Below are 22,218 nucleotides of genomic sequence, written 5' to 3' on the forward strand. Positions count from 1 at the left end.
ATGAAGTAAGATATGCTCTTTCCAATTATTGGTTTGCCCGAACCAACGGCATGTATGGTGCATAACAGGTTGACTCGTAATAATCGATTGTGTTGGATGCCGTCACTCACCTAATGGTAAGAGTTCTGGCTATAGTGACACCGACAATATGCATTTTAAATTTGATAAGATAAAAAACTCAGGGGGGGGGGACATGTATCTTCTATATATATAATTCTCTACGTGGACATCACCACGCACGCAACAAGCCGACTATCTAACCCCGCTACCGCCACCCCCCCCCTCTCCCCAGGCATGCGCTACAGACCATATCGCTTTCACCCCCCAACCTCACCAGTCTGGTGAGCTGTGGTTCACGCCGAATGTTTCCAATCGTAGAGCCGTGAGGATTCGTCCTTCACTAAATATAGATGTATACTACGCCCCGGGTCGGCTCGTTACTTATAATATTTTTTAAAATTTGACTTAATACGCGGGCGTCTAGCTTTTTGTGAGACAAAATGTCTAAATTTATTATCAGGGGAAAATAAACCGGGAGTGATCTCCCCTAAACTTTCTCGAATATTCTTATATAAAATAACAGGGGATGGGAACTCGGGCTATATACATGATTTTTAATCCATTTTAAATACTTAAAGTTTTAATAAAATACTTAAAAAAAACTTTTTAAAAAACCACGTTTTTCTTGTGGACTAAAAAGTAGAAAATAACTATTTACATACATTTGATGACAAAAAACGTGGGTACGTTCACCATCAAATTTCCCGACCCATCTGCCCGACCCACGTTTTTTGTCATCAAATGTATGTAAATAGTTATTTTCTACTTTTTAGTCCACAAGAAAAACGTGGTTTTTTAAAAAGTTTTTTTTAAGTATTTTATTTTCTCCTTTTTAGTCCGTTGCTACACATGAAAAACGTGGTTTTTAAAAAAGTTTTTTATATAGTTTATTTTCTACTTTATCTAATGACTTGATTAAGTATGAATTGACTAAGTGTTTATAAATACACGGACTAAAAAAATCTTGAGCGACCAGGATTCGAACCTGGGTTGTCGCGGCCACAACGCGAAGTACTAACCACTATACGATCACGGCCAGCGCGCTCACATCGATTGGGGCCGAAGTAACTGTGTCTATAAGCCTCCAGTCTTGTCGGTATCTTTAGAAATCATGTCCTCAATTTTATGGTCCTTGGGGCGTAATTAAATTAAGCTAATTACCGTCTCTAATTGCTAGTTTTTATGATTGCATCTGAAATTGTTAGGCGAAAGTAGCCTACATGCCAAATTTCAGATCTATTGAGCAATCAGAAGTGGGTTAATTTTCGATGTCAATTTTAACAACAAACACACGCGAAGCTGAGTTAATAAAAACGTGTTAAAAAAATAGAATAAAATCTCGTAGACAAATTAATTGCACACCAAGTGAACGCCAAATAAAAAAGCGCATAATAGTGCGCAATTTTATTAGTACTTTTAAAATTTACATTTGTTTTTTGAGAAATCGGAAGTAGCGTAAATTACTACTTCCGGTCAACGGAAATTACTCAAAATTTAACAGAAGGTAGAGAATTAGATCTTTTACTCACATGTGAAATTTCATTTATCTATCTGAAATAGTACTCAAGTTATAGGCTTTTGAAAAATTCAAAGTAGGAAAAGTACCACTTCCGGTTATCGGAAATCGCTCAAAAGTTGATACGGATCTACGATTTTGATAAAATACTTATATATGAAATTTAATCAACCTAGAGGTAACGGTACTCAAGTTATCGTGTTTACACACGGACACACAGACAGACAGACACACAGACATACGGACAAGATTGCAAAATTATGTTTTTCCGTATCAGTGAGGTGTAAAACGTCGAGATTTGTAAAAATATCGATTTTTTTTTGCACGATTACAAGACTTTCTCTATACTTCGTATATACGAGAAAGTAAAAAAGAAGAATGATATGATATGATACGTCTATATAGGGCCTATATATGCATGTGGAGTCTAGGACATTACACCCCCCCCCAGCCAATTACCCCTAGGCAGTGGCGTAGCGAGGTCGGGTGTCACCCGGTGCGGCACTTAATGGTGTCACTCCCCAGAGGCGTTGCGACCCTTCCCGGGGACAAACTTTCAAGTTTTCGATTTGCACCCCCCCCCCCTCAAACATTCGATTTGCAACCCCCCCCCCCCTCAAGTTTTTCTCTATTATTTTGCTATTTTTTGCCTTGGTGTCACCCCCCTAAATGGTGTCACCCGGTGCGGTCCGCACCCCCGCCCCCCCCCCCTCGCTACGCCCCTGCCCCTAGGCAGAGTTTCTTCCAAGCATCTCTTCGGAGCCCCCCCCCCCCGAACGAGATGGAATTTATATAGTAAACATACACTTTTATTAGTGTCCGCCCCCCCCCCCCCCCGAAAAATGTCGACCGCCCCCCCCCCCCCCCGAGAAAAAAGTCTGGAAGAAACGCTGCCCCTAGGACACATTACTCTACAGGGAGACATTACCTCATGCTCCTATAGTCTACTCTATAGGTAACGTCGATGGGGGGGGGGGGGGGGGTTGTTTCAACATGTTTTGCTGTTTTTAAGTAGTAGATGCAAATGATAGTGGTTCACTGGATGACCACCGTTTACCGGAATCATTAAATATTTCTTAACCTGTAGCGTCAGTGGGAGGGGAAGAAATTGGGGCGCGAACAGCACCAAGTGACAGCCTCCAAGTGGAAGAAGCATAGCGACTCACTCCAGGGCCAAGGGATCGCCCATAAATGACTTCACACTAGTAAGGAGAGGGAGGCAGTAGCGTAGCGAAGGGGCGGGGGGGGGGGGGGGGCGGGGGGGAACATATGTCCTCGGGCGCCGACCTTAGGGGGCGCCAAAATGGGTTGGAAAAATAAATTGAAAGGTTGATGGGGCTGCAAATCGAAATCTCGGGGGGGGGGGGTGCAAAATTGAAGGGTCGCTACGCCTCTGGAGGGAGGTCCGTAATTTTGTGACGGTGTGATGAGGGGGGGGGGTTCAGATGGTGTGACGTCACTTTTTTGCATTATAAAAAAGCAATGTTAGAAAACGAGTTTCAGTTTGTCATCCTCCCAGGGGCGTAGCGATGGGGGGGGGGAGGGGGGTGCGGACCGCACCGGGTGACACCATTTAGGGGGGGGGGTGACACCAAGGCAAAAAATAGTATAATATAGATTGAAAAACTTGAGGGGGGTGCAAATCGAAAGTTTGAGGGGGTGGTGCAAATCGAAAACTTGAGGGGGGGTGCAAATCGAAAATTTGAAAGTTTGTCCCCGGTAAGGGTCATCGCTACGCCTCTGGGGGGGGGGGGGGGGGGTGACACCATTAAGTGCCGCACCGGGTGACACCCGACCTCGCTACGCCACTGCCTCCTCCCCCTAGGGTCGGTCGACGCCTGAGGCGACTTCAACTGTAGAATATATATATAGTAGGCTAGTTTTAGAGATCGTTTTGTACGGGGTTCGATTTTGCTATCTCAACCATGTAGGGCTGCGTCTATTTAAAAAAAAAAGGCCGCGTCCTGTGCGGAGAGCGAATCGCTAAATATTTAGGCTACGTACTATTACTATGTATGCTAAAAAAAGTATAAAAATAATAATAGCCAGACCACATTCTAACTATCGAGTCCACTTTTTCTTCGAGTGCGATAGTGCAATGTAGACCCAACTTTAAGTGTGTAAACTAGATGGGATCACATAGGGAAACCTGGTGACTGTGTATGTCTCATTTCTAAAAGTATGGCGTCTTCTCGATGCGTATCAGTTTTATTTAGATGTCTTAAACATATTCTAATAATTATAACATTTGCTATTAAAAATGCAAAGTAAGAATTTAATAAATCTAAATAAATCTATCTAACCCACAATGAGGTGAATTTTATTATTATATTGAAATTCTTTATTTTCCCAATAAAATTCGAATCAATCAACGGATACAGCCGGAAATGCTCGAAACGAGTACGGAAACAGTCGGAAAGTTCCGAGAACATTTTTTTAGACAACTGCATCATGGGAGATTATTTGACCAAACCGGTTACCAACAGCTTGATGACCTACAATTCGTGAAGAAATTCGAGAAAATAACTGGTTAATTAACTATTAGTCTTTATTAACATTTGCAAGCAGTTGAATCATTGTTCCAGGTAAGTTTACATAGTAATTTTGCCTTTTTAATGATTAAATTTGTGCGCCTACGGGCGATAACCTCAACTTGCACCACCCATACCAAGTTGTCCTCATCACAGCTAACAACATGGCGAAATTACGTGCCCTTGGTCCAGGGGGGACAATTTTTCCAAATTTTCGATTTGTTTTAGGGGCTTAATTCTGAGTATGTTTATTGCAATTTCCAACGCTTGCTATAAAACATTTTAAACCAATTCGTATTCGCGTCGTTGCTTTAACTTAATATATGAAAAGACGCTTGCAAATGGCGACCGGAAAAATGGCTGACTCTAGATCTAGCTTGAAATAAAAAAAAAAGTAGACTAATCGCGATACACACACGCTTCGTTTTGGCGTGTTTTGGCGTTGAAATTTAAAATTTGTTAGATGCTACAGTAAAAGAATCTACAGTATGAGCCCAAATGCGACAGTCAGTGTTTTATTGTTTGAATGTATTAGAATCCCAACTAGATCTAGAATCTAGAATACATGATGAAGTATCCAAAATTGGTTTCTAAACAAGCCTGGCCTAAATTAATAAATTTTGAGATTAAGCCCCTAATACTAGGCCTAACTAACTATAACTAATTGATCTAGATTTTCTACCCATGATATTATTATGACGATATGATTATGACTTATGATTAGTTAGGCTATCCATAAAAATAATGTAATCATTTGGCTAATTTTGTATTATGGAAATATATTTACAGGCTAGATCTAGATCTAATAAAAAATAATAGGCCCCCCCTAACTCTAGGCCTAAATAGTAGTAAATAGACTGACCTATATTATTAATTTACTAAATAGGCCTTTTACTAGATTTAGATCTGCTAGCCTACAAAAATAAGACTTGAAAATCAAAATAGGCCAGTCTAGCAAAACTCAAGCTTAGCGACTTACTAGCTAGATCTGGAGATATCATAAAGATAAATTTAATTTAAAATCTAATAGGCTAGACTATAGGCAAGAGTACTACGAGTCTCTAAACTAGAGTACTGTCAGCTATTACTAAGAGCTAAGAGTTCAAAAAATTTAGTCTTGGACGGACCGTTTAAAGTGTTTTTGCCAATGTTTACTTTGGACACTTAGGCCCTAATTAGTGATTGGTTGATATATCAAGTCGACCATAGCGTTTGCTGCATTGATTTAATTATAAACTCAAAACAAATGTTTTTTTTATTGACGTTACATTGTACTGTCAGTTTAACTATGCATAACTTTATTATAAGTCAGGTACTGGCATTGCCAGCCAAATATTGTTTTTATGACACAAATGAAAATTGCATTGTGTTAAAAGACTCATTATTTATTCAAATTTTATGGTACAAAATATTTACAGAAAGTGTATGGTGTCCTAAAGCACTAATAAATGTTCATGGTTAAATAATAGCTGATCAAAGTTTGGGCATAGTGCTGACCTCACTGTCCCTTCATATGCCGAAACAGGTGAACTCTACTTCACTTGTCCTATGGACAGTCGAAAAAGGAACTTTACTTTAATCAGTTTGTCTTACAAAATAAAATGTTAAATTAAAATATCTAGTAGGTCTATATAGTCCGAATCGACCCGCTGCGTATCATACGCCACTATTTAGTTGTTTTTTTTCTACTTTTCAGTCATTTATAATTTGTGAATTCGACAGTACCAATGCTGCCACTGAAAATATTTGCTTAAAAACACTAAACCCCCCCCCTTCCCCCCCCCCCCCCCCCCCCCCCGTGAAAGCAGGCTCCTCCGTCTCTATGATTGTAAAATGTAAACAGCGTGAACCACAGCTCACCAGACCATGTGAGGGGGTGGGGGGTGGTAGCGATAGAGAGGAAGAGAGGGGACTGTTAGGCGCGCTTGCAGCTTGTTTTTTAACGGCTCCCAGAAGAGAGATATATATATAGATAGATATATGATTTATCCATTCACTGCCTGTCACTCATTATGGTGTATGGGTTGTCTGGCGAATCAAAGTTCTCTAAGAGTCCTGAGTCTTGTGTCATTTTACTTAAGATGTAGCCCATCTTGGTGACATTTGTTGCCATTTTGCATTGGGTGTGCACTGTCCATCTTCTCTTCCGGATTTCCTTATATATGTATAATAATATTTATTATATCAATGTATAATAGTATTATTATTTGCCATGAAATAAATCAGTTTTTTTTATAACTTAATTACAGAAGGTTAAATTCAATATTTTTATGTCCTCTTACAAAACCTGCCGTGTCAGCTTTGGAGAAAAAATACGAGTTTTCCTTATTGGCCTTTTTTATTAAATGTCATTAAATAGTATTGTGCGAAAATTTCGTTGTACTTAAAAAAAATTTTTTTTTAATAGTAGGGCCTAATAAATATAAAATCCCAAGATCAATTAGCAAGAAAAAAATTAAAAACCTGTTTTGCGCTGTCAGAAATTATTAAGCAGGTTTCACAAGTGGAATCATCATTTGTTTGAAGTACTTTCTTTAAACAAACTAGGTAAAGTTAGTTGTCAGTATTGAGAATGTACAAAGTAAATATGGATTTTTACAGAAAACTAGCTACTTTTGCCACCAACAATGCAGCAATTGATATAGCAATATTTCTTTGTTGTATGATGCTCATAAGTTTTTAAAACGTGCACATTTATGCTATTAATACTTCTATACCAGGGGTTCCCAACCTTTTTTTACTCTAGAGCACATTCTAAAATATCGGTAGGGTGGCGGGCACCACCTATTTTAAATCGACAAACTCCTTCCAGAGGCGTAGCGACCTTTCCCGTCACCCGGTGACAAAACTTTCGATTTGCACCCCCCTCTCAAATTTTCGATTTGCACACTCCCCCCTCAAATTTTCAATTTGCATTCCCCCCCCCCCTCAAACTTTAGATTTGCACCCTCCCCCCCTTAAACTTTCGATTTCCATCCCCTTCAACCTATCAAAAATGTTTATGAAAAAAATTCTGTCTCTGTCGAATAGTGAGAGGCGGGCACATTTGAATCGTTCGGCGGGCGCCATGGCGCCCGCAGGCACGGGGTTGGGAACCCCTGTTCTATACTACAGCAATTGTTATAACTTATTTTTGACCCACTTCTAATTTTTGTCATGAACCACAATACCTAAATTTTTAGCCTAATTATGTAAAATCTGTCATTAAAAACTAAAGATAGCTACATTCAACAACAAAAGTGTAGGTAATATGTTTAATTTGTAGCAACACCCAAACTTATCAGGTTAGCAGTATTTATACCAGAACACAATTAGGAACTCAAGAGGCAGTTAACGATCATTTAGAGTTCCTATACTGATTGGGTGTTATAACAAATATTTGTACCTAATTACAATTAACTGCGTTAAAAAATAAATGTGGTACTTAATTGTTTTTTAAAACTTAAACATCAACTTTCTTGCATCTTTACATCTAATAGTAAGTATAGACATTAAAAAAATAATAAAAAGCTTTTAAATGCACTGAAATTAAGAAAATGAAACAAAATATTTTTTTTGTGATAAATACAAGAATTGGTGGTTATCTGTAGTACATTTATTTTTCTTACATGTCAGGTATCTCAAGCAGGTGAAGTACTACTTTTAGTTTCTAGTGTGTATTTATCAGTTAATAATTACACTATTTTTCTTTCAATATTTTTTATAAGTAAACAACGGAGTAGTAAGGACACACTGTATAAAAAACTTGATTTTTTTGTTAACCATAAAAATAAAAATCAGCAGTAAGCTAAGAAAGATATATATTGAGGATTAGATTTTCCACCTGGAGAATATTTTGAAATCTAATGAGAGAATATTTCTCTGATTATATTCTTTATTTGTTAGGTCATAAAAAATCCACTTATCTGTTTAACTTGGATTATTATTATTTCTAGGTTGAACCAACTAAATTGTTTTGTTACTAACACTTTCATTTGCATATTATCATACAAGCAAAAAGCAAGATTCATATATGCATGATTAAAAAGTACTCAAAATACTTAAAATACTTAAGAAGTAGTAAATTAAATTACTACTTATAAATAAATGCGTAGTCATTCTTATTGATACATGTTTTTTTTGCAAAAAATCTTTCTTAATATTTAAGAAAACTCATAATTTGTTATAAATATATACCCGTTTGACCTTTTGGCTATTTTAAGTTCTAATTGAAATTTTACAGCCATGAAACACAAGGAGTCACAGTTACAAAAAGAGGAACAAAAGGAAGAAATAGATAAGGAAACCACTGAACCACCCTTACAAAGTTCACAGAAACTACAGCCTGGAGAGGTTAGTAATATTCTTCCTAATTTGGTTGTATACTTGTAGAAGGTTTTTTGAAAATAGATGGAAGTTTTATTACCATTGTCAAATTCCAACTTACGGTTGGATGACCTATATTATTTGTTGCTTAGCTGTTTTTCTGCAGAAGATAATACTACACATATCCACCCCCATCCTCCTGTTGATCCTTCACACACCACCCCTCAACGCTGTTTTTTCTTCCTAGTAACTTGTAATTTATAATATGCTCTAGTGGATTTATAGTGTGTACAGTTTTTCCTGTCACACCTGATGTTACTTTTATTTCGTTAATTAAATAAAATTACTTTTGGCTTTATTAACTTCAAAAAATAAAAATTTCTTGTCATTCATTTTCTTTCTTGTGAATATTAAATTTTTCTAAATTTGTTTGTAGGTGCTTTCAAGTGATTTAACCGGTGAATCAAGAATAATTAGTGTGGAGGATGGTGATGATGATGATGTTGATGAAGAAGATGATGAACAGCTACCAAGAAACAATGAACCCAATGGAGAGCAGGACGAAGATGAAGAAGAAGATGATGATGAGGTGGAGATAATTGAACAGAAACATAGAAATGACCAGAGCCTGACATCTGATGTGCCTGATGTCATGCAGTTGCCTGGTTTTGTTCATGAAGATCAAACTTTAAAAGGTGATGTGGATCAAGATGATGAAGATGTAGAAATTACAGCTAAAGTTAAAGGCAAAAGACCTATTAGATCTCCGGAAAAACTAGCTGCGGTGCGTAAAGATGCAGAAATGTCTTTTGGTTTTGATGATGAGCCAGACACAGATTCTAAGGGTGAGAAAGAAAGCAGTCACTCGAGTCGCCGTGGTGGAAAAAGTCCAAGAGATGGTGGAGATGCTGCTGAATCGACACCAGAGCCACCTAAACGTAAAGGCCGCCCACCCAAATCTAAGGATGTAGAAATAATTTCTGACGAAATACCTAGAAAAAATAAAGTTAATCAAAAAGACAATCTCAAAGAAGAAGGGCAAACTGAACAAAATAAAAGTGCTTCAAAAAATACAAAGGTAGATGATGATGAAGCAGATGATGATGATGGAGATAATGAAGAAGAAAAGATTTCTTCTAGAAGAAGAGCTAAGCCACCGAAAAGATATGGGGATGAATCACCAGTACCTAGTAAACCTGAAAAGTCAAAGACCCCTGGTAAGAGTAAAAGTAAATCTGATGATGAAAGTGATGCAGTGACACCAAAAATGGCAAAGAAAAATGAGGAGACTCCTGTACACACTGGAAAAAGGGGTAGACCCAAAAAACACCATGATTCAGATCCAGAGCCACCTAGGAAAAGGGGTAGACCAAGAAAAGTTGAAACAGAAGATGATGATGAAGAGAAGACAAAAAGGCAGACCCCAAAATTATCTGCAACAGCTCAGCCCCGTAAGACTCCTACTCTAAAAGACGATGGTTCTGAAAGCCCTAAGAAAAAATTGGGTAAAGGTAGAGATGATGATGATAAAGATGAAGAACCAGTTGTAACACCTCGTAGAGGACGTCCTCCCAAGAATTCAAAATTAACTGATTCAGCTAAAAATCAGACAACTACTAAAAAACCTATCCATATAGAAGAAATAGATGATGATGAGGAGGAAGAAGAGGAAATAGAAGACGAGGATGAGGAGGAAGAAGATGAAGATTTAGAAGATTTAGAGGATGATGAGGATTACTCTCCCAACAAAGGTGGAAGAAAAGGTAGACCTAGCATGTCTCCCAGATCTGGACGTAAGCGGCCAAGATCACAATCTGAGGTAATTGTATTGTTAAAAAAATAACTTTTTTAACCCTTTTATAAGGACTGTTATGATGCCAGATCATTGTGGTTTACCTCAAATCAAATATAGTTACGTCACCTTTCAGTTCATTTTTCTGTAACTGTAATGATATAAAAATGGCAAAGACATTGGTCATACTCAAGAACTTTACATTTACCAACTAATCACATTCTCTTGTCTGGAACTTGTAAAAAAACATTTTTTTCTCTTACAGTTATTATTTGCAAAACTAACAAGTATAATTTAAACATATTTTAACATACTAAATTCTACAGATTGTTGTTGTACCATTGACAATGAGTAAAGTAAAACAAGAGCCAGTCTACGAAGATGATATAGTAGAAGTTAAACATATAGTTTCTTCTCCACATACTCCAGGTTAGTAAATATGTGGTCTATACATGTTGCTTTGTGATAAGCTTTTATATGTTGGCCATTGCTAGTAGTACTTTTGACATTTTTTTTACTAAGCTGATCATAACAATTTAAATTTTTCTAGGTGATCAATACATTGCTAATTTGGATGACAGTCAGGTGGAAGAGGAAGAGGTAGGAGGGACTGATACATCAATGGCAGACAACTGTATGTCTACCCAGACACCACAGTTTGATGAATTTGTTGAAGTTGAGACTATCTTTGAAACAGCTACACGAAGATCAGTGCAGACTCAAACAGACCCTCGCCTCAAAAGGAAAAAGTTTGGGCCACTAAACCATGACGCAGGTATAGATGCCATGGACTTTGATGAATATGATGAGGATGATATATATAATCGTAGAAGATTAAAACTTGAGGAACACTATGGTCTTTTTGAGGATGGAGAGCCTAGAAGGAAATCTATTCGTCGCAATACTGAAGAAGCTCTTAAATGTCCCTTCTGTGAGAAAGCCTTTATTGGCTTGGTTAAACATATTAAAGGAAAACATAGAGATGAGCACAACTATGAGGAGGAAATGAGAAATGCAAAATGGAGGGAAAGAATTATGAAGGTATCAGTTTTATTTGATAAAAAATTGTTTAAAAATATCATTGAAATCTTTGGTTTTTATTATTTGATGCGTTTAATTTTAAAGTATCAAATAAGGGTGATGAATTTGTGTTCCCAATTTGTATTTGGACCAAATTTAATTTTTTAACCAATTATTTTAATTAAATGTAATAAAAATGCTTTTACAAAATCTAGTGGTGAAAGAAGTTTCTAATAATGAAGGTTTTCATTTTAGGTATCAACAATTGGTTTAGATGAATCAGGAGAAACTTGTACAGAATGTGGCAAAGTTACCAAAAACATGAAAAGACACATGGAACTGCATCAACAAAACCGCATGCAAATACCTTGTCCTATCTGTTCCAAGGTATGCTGAGAAGAACATTTGTTCAATTTTTGTTTCTTTTTTTGTCTACTTTGTTGACATCTTATTGCATAAAATACATATATTGTTATAATTTTCAGGTTGTCTTAAAAACTGGAATGAGTTCTCATATGAGAACAGTTCATTCTGGACGTAAACCATACAAGTGTCCACACTGTGACTATGCTTCTGCTTTTAGAGGAAATCTCAATACACATATCAAGGTATGTTTTTATGGTTAAGCATTATTGATGACAAATAGCAAAAAAATATACTTTCAGACAATCAAAATTTATAGCCAGAAAAATTATTTCAAGATATTGCATATAGGCACGGCATAGAAATTATTTCAAGATATTAAAAAAAATAACCATTAAGACTGATACTAAAACCTATGTTGTTGACTTTACCTAACATACTTTTTGTTCTTTTAGGGTATGCATCTTCACACCCGTCAGTACCTCTGCAATACTTGTAAAGCTGCTTTTAAAACACTTGGAGCCCTTATTGGCCACACTAAGCGGGTGCATGAGAATTGGAAATCTCCCAATCAGAAGATCTTTATCTGCTCAGTATGTGAGAAAAGATTTACCAAAAAATACCATGTGGATCGCCATATGCTGATTCATACTGGAGAAAAGCCGCACAAATGTACGGATTGTGGAAGATGCTTTAATAACAAATCTAACCTTATGTCTCATATACAGTTGGTAAGTTATGGCCATGGTGTTTTGTCTTTGTCATCTATGCACTTAACAAGCTCTTTTCTTCAACCAATATAAAAAATGCAGAATTCACTTCATTTTACACAAAAGAGTATGAAATATTTGAACTCATTATTTGTTACACTATTAAATGATAACAGTTGATGGATAAAAGAATAACACCTTAAATGATTTTAAAAAGGGGCTTCAAACTATGTTTTATTCTATATGTTATTGTATATTGCTGTAACATAGTGTTTATAATTCTAATTAAAATATTGAATTTTTTTCCATGCTTTAGGTCCACAAAAAACTTTCACCTTACATGTGTGACATGTGTCATGAAACTTTCAAGCGCAAGAAACTACTTTTGGAGCATATCGGTAAAATTCATGTGTCTCATGGAGAATCAGCTAAGGCTATGCAGGCATACATTCGTAAGATTGAAGAAGCTGGAGATGACGATGATGATGATTTGGGACATGCTATTACCATAGCCCCAGCAGGCTCCTCACACCATGATGGGGATGATGGGACTACTACTGTTTATGCTCAGGTGTTTATTTTTTTTGTTTTCTCATTTCACTTTTCATTGATTTTAAAGACATTAATTCCATTATCTATTTCCACTCTGTTTTTTTTAAAGTGGTATTGATAAAATAATTTTTAAAAAATACAAATTTATGAAAAATGTGATTTTAATTTGAATGAAATTTGTTTCCCAATCAGGTGTCAGATGGCACTTACCAAGCAATGGTTGGTGATGCTTCTCAAGTTCTTCAAGGTCAGACCTATACAACTCTTCAGACTGACGGTGGAGAGGAGACCATTATTATTGTCCAAGCAGCTGATCCAAATGAAGTTACACATGCAATAGTTGAACAGGATGGCCCAGTCCAGTTTGCCATGCAGCCTGGTGATGATTCACACAACTCTGATGGCAATACAAGCTTCATCACTATGTAAAAGCTTGAGGTGACTGCTAGTTTCATTTTATCTAGTGTCTTGAAGATATGAATCACAAAATATTTAGGGTTAGATTTAATTGTATCACATTTTAAAGATGATCGATATAGCTTTTTGGAATACTGGTTATTTAAAACGGACTTAATTTATTTTGGTTTAAAAGAAACTTATAATATTGTATAACAATTATAATAAATATTTATACCTTTTATTATTGTAATATTCAATATTTTGTTTTGTTTAATTTTTCAGACAATTCCAGATGTGTAAAAATGTGGGTCCATCAACAGTAGATTTTGACCATATGAATCATTCTGTAGCATATACAAACAATTGTAATTTTTTTTAAAAACAAATATTTGCTTCTCTGTTCTCCAGTAAAGTAAAAAAGTATGCATGGTTTAAATTGTTTTAAAAAACATGATGAATGCTCAAGCTAAAGTAATTGCATCACATCAATTTGTTGATATCAGCATGATTGATTGCAATTTATCTTTTCAATTATTGTCACTTTTTTCTATAAAAAAAAGTAACATTCATCAGCACATTACTTCTGTGTTACTGGTGCCGTTTTTTTTTTTTGGGTTTATATTGGTAAGGTTATTTTACTTGTGTGTATATATGCATATATATATATGTAAATAAAACATACAGTGGGGCTCCTTATTGTTTGTGTGATGAATTGGCTTCTGCTGGAAAATTGTTTAACAAGTGTTCAAGGATTAGGTTCTAAAATTGTAAAATATATGGCATAATATTGGACATTGCCTTAAATAATGACAGGATGACATGGAACCCCAGTGTGTGTATGAATATTTATATACATATATACTTAATATTTTAGCTCAGTGACTTTTTAAAAAAAGGTAATATTGCTCCTGTCTATGTAAGCTTACAAATTTTCATATATTAAAAAAATGAACTTTAATTTATTTTTCTAGCAAATACAAAAGCAAACAATGTATAACTTGTTGCTAGTCTTCAAAATAGTGTATTGCATTCATAAGTTGAATATTTTTCATCTACCATGAGTGCAATATGAGCTAGATGATCTATGTAACATCTATTTATACATTTGACATTTTTATCTCATTTGATTATTTTGTTACAGTTTTCACAGTTTTGTATTGTTTCACTGCTGTAAATGGATTACTTGTTCAATATTGGCAGTTTTTAATTGAAATGGGTTCAAAACAATGTAAAAAAATTGTATTCATTACAACTACTTGATGATGAATTCCACATTTCATACTTCTTCATATTCTTCATACGTTTTTTACTTAGTTGTATCTAATTATAAGGTGATTAACAAAAATGTACATCCTTTTTAAAAAAAAATTGTTTTTAATGACACTTTGTTGATGTACATGTTATATGCTTTTTTAAAAAAAATTGTGCTTTGTTATATTACTTTTTCTAGTTTTATTAATTTTTTTCAAAGTTTAAATAAATGAGCAATTGTTACATTTTCTTTTTTAAATTATTCTAATAAACTATGTGTACTAAATATTGATTAGGGAAGTCAAGTTTAGTGAAAACAACAATCATAAATCATCCTTGACATTCCTAAGCTAATTGTTATCCATAATCTTCTTTGATCCACTGATTTTAAACTATGGACTTCACTTTCTTTTTGTATTCAATGAACTTGTTGATAAAATTTTGATGTTTTTAAATCAGATTTCTTTTGCTTAGTTTTTGAATGTATCTCCTGATGTTTATTTAATAGTTGTAAAATGTGTTCTTTGTATTGTTTGATTCCCTGGATTGCTTGCTACTCAAAGTGAATCAAAGTTTTTGGTATGGAAGGTCAGACTTTGTATTTGATCCTGTGTTGTCTCTGGAGGTACTGCACGCCAAGTCTGCAGTTTCACCTGTAGGGGATATCTATCAGTGTTATCTCTTTATTGTTACCTGTAGTATTATAAAGCTGATGTTACCATTATTACCATGGAGTGAGATGACATGTAACTGGCTGGCAGGAGTGAAAATGTTTTTTTTTTTTTCATCTTTTCATTTTTTTATGAGTTGAAGAAATAGTGTCTGATTAAACTGTGAATTAAAAGTTATTTCAGTGTTCTTTATATTGTCATGTTATTTATTATCTTGCTTACTTTGATAGTTCAAAATCTGGATTGAGAGTTGTACTACCATTCAGAAGAATATGCAGTAGTAAAGAATCAGTTCAAAGAACAACATATAAACCCAGTCACTAACCATTTTTAATATAGAAATAAAAATAGATTAAAAAAAAAAAACATTTAAGTAAGAGATAATTGTAGTGTCATTATTTAAAGATTAATGGGGGAAAAAACAATCTCGGTTCAAGGGAAGTGATCCAGAGATGGATTTATGACGAATGAAAATGAGGTTAAAGCACTTTATGATTGATAACCACAACTGTGTTAACATTGGAGTTTATAATAATAGTATTTCAAATATTTGATGAAACATCTTTAATCAAAAGAACAGTATTTATTTCCAGAGTAATAAAGAGTTTATCGTATTCACGATTGAAAGCGTTTGGATACATTTATTGACATTAAAAGTTTTTTTTATAAATGGCTTAACCTTCAGAATTTTAAATCCAATTATTAGAAGATAGAATGCCTATATGAGTTAATCTGTGACGGGTGCACGCTACTTGTGTTCTTTTGGTTTTATCTTTGGATAAAACTCGAATTTTGGCATAAATATACAAAACAGTAACTGCAGTCTGCTTGCATACATGGTTTAATAGTCATACTAGCTTTTACAACGGGCAATTATTATTTGGGGGGGGGGGGGGGGGGGGGGGGAGGGAGGGAAAGGGGGATATGAAATGAAACAAATAATCAACGCAAAACTAGACACTAGTTATCTTCTTCTTCATTATTAATTGTAATATTTAATGGGGATTTTCTCCGACACAGTTAAATATTAGGCTACGTGTCATCATGTTATGCGCCATACAGCCCGTTGACTCCGACCCGAAAACTAGTTTACTGACACAACATTGTTAGGCCTATTGAGTTTCTGTTATACAATCAATGTAGAAAACTCGGATTTATGTCTGTTAAGCCACGTTACATCCAGAGTTTCTTCCATGCATCTCTTCGAGACCCCCCTCCCCCCGAAGAAAGTCTACAGCCCCCCCCCCCCCCCCCCCCCCCCCGAACGAAATGGAATTTATATGAAAATATATACTTTTAACAGTGTCCACCCCCCCCCCCCCATTTTTTAAAGTCCGCCCCCCCCCCCCCCCCCCGAAAATTTCAAGTACTCCCCCGGAGAAAAAAGTCTGGAAGAAACACTGGTTGCATCTGTTTTCTTAATTTCGACAATGAGTATTTAAGTAATGCATGTCAAAATAAGCGTTTTACTTTTCTACTGATTTTTGCTTCCCAATAGGACCACTGGACCAGCGACATTGCTTCCATAGCAACGCCACTGATGATGCTAAAAGACATCTGTGCCACTTTTTGTATTGACATTTTAAATTCAATAAGGAATTAAACATTGACAAAGATTAAGAAAAGCCAAAGCTCTATTGATTTTTAGACGAACACATTCTTTATGAAATCTGCCTGCATTTCTGATGATCAATATACAATTTTAAGAAATGGCTGGGTATATATATATATATATATATATATATATATATATATATATATATATATATATATATATATATATATATATATATATATATATATATATATATATATATATATATATATATATATATATATATTTGAACAAAATATAATGGTTAAAGCAAAAATCAAAACCTTTGTTTCATGAGATTTTATACTTCGGGTTTTCAAAGTTTTTGTGATTGATTTGATAGATTTTGATCGAAAGCGAACAGAAACACCAACATCATTGCCATTGTGAGATAAACCTTAGGCCTAATTTTTGTTTGATTCACCGTGCCAAAATAAATTATTCGCCATTTACTTGCCCTAACATTCTAACTTAATTCTAACTATATGTAGATTTATATAGATTCTATTTTTGCAATGTGAGCGTACAGATTATGTAATTTTATTTAATTTCACTCATAATTTTAAATATTATCTGGCCACTACCTAGATTATATGTTCTAGAAGTTAATTTAAAAAAAAACAACTTGCTAGTACTACTAATCTAGATCTAGATCTAGAATCTAGATCTTCTAGCAATACGGTACACATTTATTTCTAGTTTTAGAAGTGTTCATAAATGAAAACACGACGTGCCAAACACTGCGGTTTTGCATAAAGTATCAAAATGAAGTAGATCTAGAATCTAGATCTAGACTAGATCTAGCTATAGGCCGAAAACCGGAGAGTGACCGCAGCGTTGGCTATGGCGCAGATCGGCAGTGAACTCATCTAGAATCTAGATCTAGATCTAGATTCTAGATTAGAAGTCTAGAATCTAGATGTCTAGATGGGGTAAAATAAATCTAAATCAATATTTTAATAAATATAATGAAGCTAGACGCAGCTAGACCTAGATTTCTAGTTTTAGTTTAGAAATTTGATCTAGTCTAGAGTCTAGATCTAAATTCTAGATCTAGAAGAAACTCTAGAATAGAAATCTATTCTAGAAATCTAGATCTAGATCTAAAAATCTAGAATCTAGATTCTAGATCTAGAATCTAAATCTAGATTCTACAACTGAGTAGTTAATAATAAATTATGTCATGTGATCTAGATCTAGAAATCTAGATCTAGCTTAGAGCCTATATCAACTATCAGTGGCGTAGGCAGGGGGGGGGGGGTGGTTTGGGGGGTCATAACCCCCCATTGACCCTTCGGTATATATATAAAGTATGAGGGGGGTGCAAATCGAAAGTTTGAGGGGGGGGGGGCTGCAAATCGAAAGTTTGAGGGGGGGGGGGGCTGCAAATCGAAAGTTTGAGGGGGGGGGTGCAAATCAAAAGTTTGAGGGGGGGGGGTGCAAATCAAAAGTCTGAGGGGGGAGGGGGGTGCAAATCTTGTCCCCGGGTAAAAATTGGACCCCCCCCCCCCTTGGAACGATCCTGGCTACGCCACTGACTATAGTTAACTCCAACTATATCTAGTATATAGTTTTACACTACTTTACACTAGAATGACTAGATTCTAGTAGAGCTATAATCGGTGCCGTTATATTCTAGATCTATTTGACTAGATCTTGATCTAGATCTAGACCTATACTAGATCTATAACCTATTACTTCAGAACTTTAGTTTAATCTAGCTTTTGAACTTATTCAACTTAAGTCTATGTTGGCTTTATCTACAGTGATAACACGGTACAAATGCCGCTAGATCTAGATCAACAGCCCCCCCCCCTCCCCCAATTGAAATAGAATTTATACAAAACTTTATTGTTTTCGTCGCCCCCCCCCCCCCCCTCCCCACCTCGCCGTAAATTTAAGCCCCCCCCCCCCCTTTTGTTTATGTTCTAATTTTTTTCAATACGCCAGGCCTACGTTTCTTTTGTTTTGAAATTACACGTTTACACTTGCGACATGTATACTATACAGGTCTAGAAAAAAAACCCCACCTAGATCTAGTTTATATAATATGATCTTAATGTAAATACCGCAATAGTAATTTCAGAAACGTTTTTGTACTGTTTAAAGATAAGTTATTCTGAAATATTCTGCCATTTTAAAAATTAAATGTAAACAACCAAATTGTTTTTGGCTTTTTAACTTTTTGTTTTGTGACGATGCTTGACGAATGGGATTTGGGGGGGGGGGGGGGGGGTTAAAATCGTTTAAAAACGAGCCGTCATTTAATGGATGATCCCCTTACACGCCATTACGTTTGTAAATAATGCGGTAAAAAATAATAGACTCGCCCATCGATCACAGCTACAGCCTACTCATACTACTGTATTGTGTGTCCTTATCCGCCCCTTCTAACCGTGTTCAAGTCAACACACTAGCTCAAAAAAAAACAACACCCAACTGTTATCTCTCACAACAATAGCATTGTTATGGCACAGGTACAATTTCTTATCTTCGGCCAGGACCGTAATGACATGTTAAAAGCGGGATTGATGTAACACTGTGATAGTGTCGCGTCTGGCCGTGTCGCCGCGTGCCGTCTGCTGTGTCCCCATCCAGCGGGAGCAGACGTGGCCGGACAATGAAAACGGCAAGGTAGGTTGGCCGTGTGTTGAGTTGAATTGACGTTTTAAAAAATTGACCCAGCGCTAGGCTGTATCGGTTGTGTTATGCCGTGTGTTGATTTTTTTTTTTTAAAGTTACATTTTAGAATTTTTCGTTTTGGACTTGATTTTTTTGGAAGTTTTATTTTCAATTCATTCTAATTGGACTAGATTTCTAGATCTAGTAAGTAGGCTTACATACATTTGGATATAGATTCTAGATCTTTACAATTTACACCAACAAGTATGAAGGTATTGTCTGTTAATTTAGTAGTGTGTACCTTTTATGTTTGCAACTTGTGTATACTTAATGTGTTGTGTGGGGTTTGTAGTCAGTCACACCTGTTAAGTAACGCCATTATGACGCATTGTTAATTTTATTTCTATTGTGTCCGAGAGAGGGGATTTGGGGGATATAGTATTATTATTAACATAGTTCTAGCATTGAGCCTCTTTAATATGTATGTGCCACATGGTTCTTTTAAGTGTATGATTTATATATAGGGCCTTTATTGTAAGGATATTAGTGAATTTTGTGAAACATCACAGCAATATAAAGAGTAAGTTCGTATGATACTTCAATTAAAACGAAACTAAAAAGCTTAAAATTTGTCGAGCCAAGACGCATTAATTTTTCCTGTAAACCTCAACATCCTATATAAACACCAGATCTGTTTGTTGGTAGTGAAATGACGCCGCAGCGCTGCCGTCTATCATTTGTGTGTAAACATCTGTTGTGTACAGGCCGGTATGGCTGCACTGTGACCCCTGACCCCGTGTCACGGTAACATGGCGGTGATGCGATTATATGCAGGATATTGGAACAAGCGCCTTGATTGCGATGTGTGCTAACAAACAGTACTTTAGTAATGGACTGATGGATTTTACATTAAATCATACGCTGAAGTAAAAGAAATATTTTACTAAGAGTCAGCACTCTTTAAGAAGCTGTTTAAATTAAAAAGTTGCCAATAGTAATTTTAGGCGCTTCACTAGTTGTGGTATTTTATTTACTTTTAAGCGACATTGCTAATTTCATTTAGTTTAGAATTTTAAATTCAATGAAAGAAGTTAACCTATTTTTAGACGTTGATTACTGTTTATTATTTATTGAGAACGTTTTGTAAGTGCTATAAATAAAACTCGTGTAATGTAACAAAGTTTAAAAGTAGATCGTTGGACTGCAGTTTTATACAACACACAGTTGCCATAGGCCTAAAATGTTCGATATGCCCATGGTGTCGATATGCCATCACACATTAGGAACTTAACAGAGGTTTCATAACCACACAGATATAACGTCATAAATTGGGTGTACCCAGGGGCGGATTAAGCTTGGGCGGGGCCCCGGGCTGAAACGTTTTGGGGGGGCCCTGATATATATATATATATTGTTACGACCACCTGGTGTTTAACCTGGGCTGACCCGTATGTTGGGGTAGCGATCTCACGCTCATCCATCAACCTGGCGGTGGTCAGAGGCTGACCAGTGCTGGCCGTGAGAACCTTTGGGCCGTGACGGCCACACCGGATTGGTTACCACGCTGTGGGCGGTGCATACCTGGTGTCTTGGGGTCCGAGCTATTAACGTGGCCAAGAACTCGTGTTTTACGGCTGGGAAAACCTTCCAGATCGCACAGGGCCGAGATGGACGGTCATGTCCTGACCTGACCTGACCTTGGGGTCAGGCTCGATTAACAAGGTTCCCACACTAGTCTGGGACGACTTGAGTACATTAGGAGGGTAGACGGGAGACTAGGACACTCTCGACAGACACTCGGGACACACACACGGAGACGGACGGACGTCTCGGATAGCTAGGTTTAGGGGAGACAGACACGGGTCGTCTCTGTGAGCTAGTGGAAAGCCACGACATGTTTTAGACTTAGGCTAGGCTTGACAGTTAGGGACAAGTAGATTAGTCAAATTAAGGACTTTAGTTGTAGATAGTTGTGTATTTTTCCTATTGTGTTCCATGTGGTGGCGGGTTAATGTTAGATGTTGTATTTTGTGGCGAATAAATAGAGATTACTGAAGCTGGCATTTATTTATTTTTATTTTTCTTCTTCCTGTTTACGATCCCCTGACTAGTTCGAAAGGATTAGAGAAGGGGGTACGTAACAATTGGCGGCTAGAGTCCGGGATAGGACAGACAACGAGTTGAATAGTTTCTTTTGATGCCATTTTCAGTTGGGGGCTCACGAGCTTGTGTTTTAGTTTTAAGTTTTAGGAGTAGTGAGAGTAAAGTTGTTCACGGAATCAGGAGAGTTTTCCAAACATTGAGTAAGTAGCGAGCTTATCACCTTTGTATTGACACTGAGTTTATTTTGCTTGATTTTTATGTTGGTCCAGTAGAGCTGGAATTTTTATTTTTATTCAGTATAGCTGGAGGGATTAATGCCCAGTATACTTGAATGTTTTTTGTTTGGTCCAGTGGAACTGGAGTGTTCGGGTTTATTCAGTACAGCTGGAGGGTCAATTCCCAGGTACGTGAATAAATTCGTAATTTTTGTTTGGTTTGCTCAGTATAGCTGGAGGGTCAATTCCCAGTATACGTGAGTGAATCGTTTGTGATCCAGTGTAGCTGGATATCTTAGTTTGGTTGGCCCAGTATAGCTGGTGTCTACCTGTTTCAAGTGTCAAAGGTGATAGCCCTACTTTTAATGTTTAAGTTAAAGTTTTTGTTGTGAGCCACATTTTTTAGTAGTTAACCGCCACCATTTAGCTGGATAAGTTCCGTAAGTGTGAATCATGGACGTAATGAGTTTTATGGAGTGTCCAACTCTAGAAGTTTTAGACAGGTTTTGTCGCG

At 36.3% G+C, this 22,218-nt stretch overlaps 2 protein-coding genes across 4 annotated transcripts in view; both read left to right on the forward strand.

The window, feature by feature from the left end:
- Positions 1-4,018: 4,018 nt before the first annotated feature.
- Positions 4,019-15,357, forward strand: LOC131947182 (AT-rich interactive domain-containing protein 4B). 3 transcript variants are annotated; one of them, XM_059308320.1, is made up of 11 exons: positions 4,019-4,161; positions 8,330-8,439; positions 8,849-10,231; positions 10,531-10,633; positions 10,755-11,245; positions 11,480-11,611; positions 11,710-11,832; positions 12,043-12,318; positions 12,614-12,868; positions 13,042-13,287; positions 13,531-15,357. In XM_059308320.1, the coding sequence occupies exons 2-10, from the start codon at positions 8,332-8,334 to the stop codon at positions 13,276-13,278; spliced, it is 3,108 nt and encodes a 1,035-aa protein (XP_059164303.1). In that variant the 5' UTR covers positions 4,019-4,161; positions 8,330-8,331; the 3' UTR covers positions 13,279-13,287; positions 13,531-15,357. The 3 variants fall into 3 exon arrangements, with proteins under 3 accessions (XP_059164303.1, XP_059164304.1, XP_059164305.1); XM_059308321.1 differs by lacking the exon at positions 4,019-4,161 and adding an exon at positions 4,241-4,349; XM_059308322.1 differs by lacking the exon at positions 4,019-4,161 and adding an exon at positions 4,484-4,613.
- Positions 15,358-19,190: 3,833 nt separating this feature from the next.
- LOC131947188 (uncharacterized) overlaps positions 19,191-22,218 on the forward strand; it is a 125,982-nt gene continuing 122,954 nt past the window's right edge. Inside the window, exon 1 of the mRNA XM_059308333.1 lies at positions 19,191-19,398. The gene's annotated coding sequence lies outside the window, so the exon portion shown is untranslated. The remainder of the gene's footprint in view (positions 19,399-22,218) is intronic.

This window comes from Physella acuta, unplaced genomic scaffold (genome assembly GCF_028476545.2).
Source record: "Physella acuta isolate Inbredline_101_S28 unplaced genomic scaffold, ASM2847654v3 ptg000588l, whole genome shotgun sequence".
NCBI lineage: Eukaryota > Metazoa > Mollusca > Gastropoda > Physidae > Physella > Physella acuta.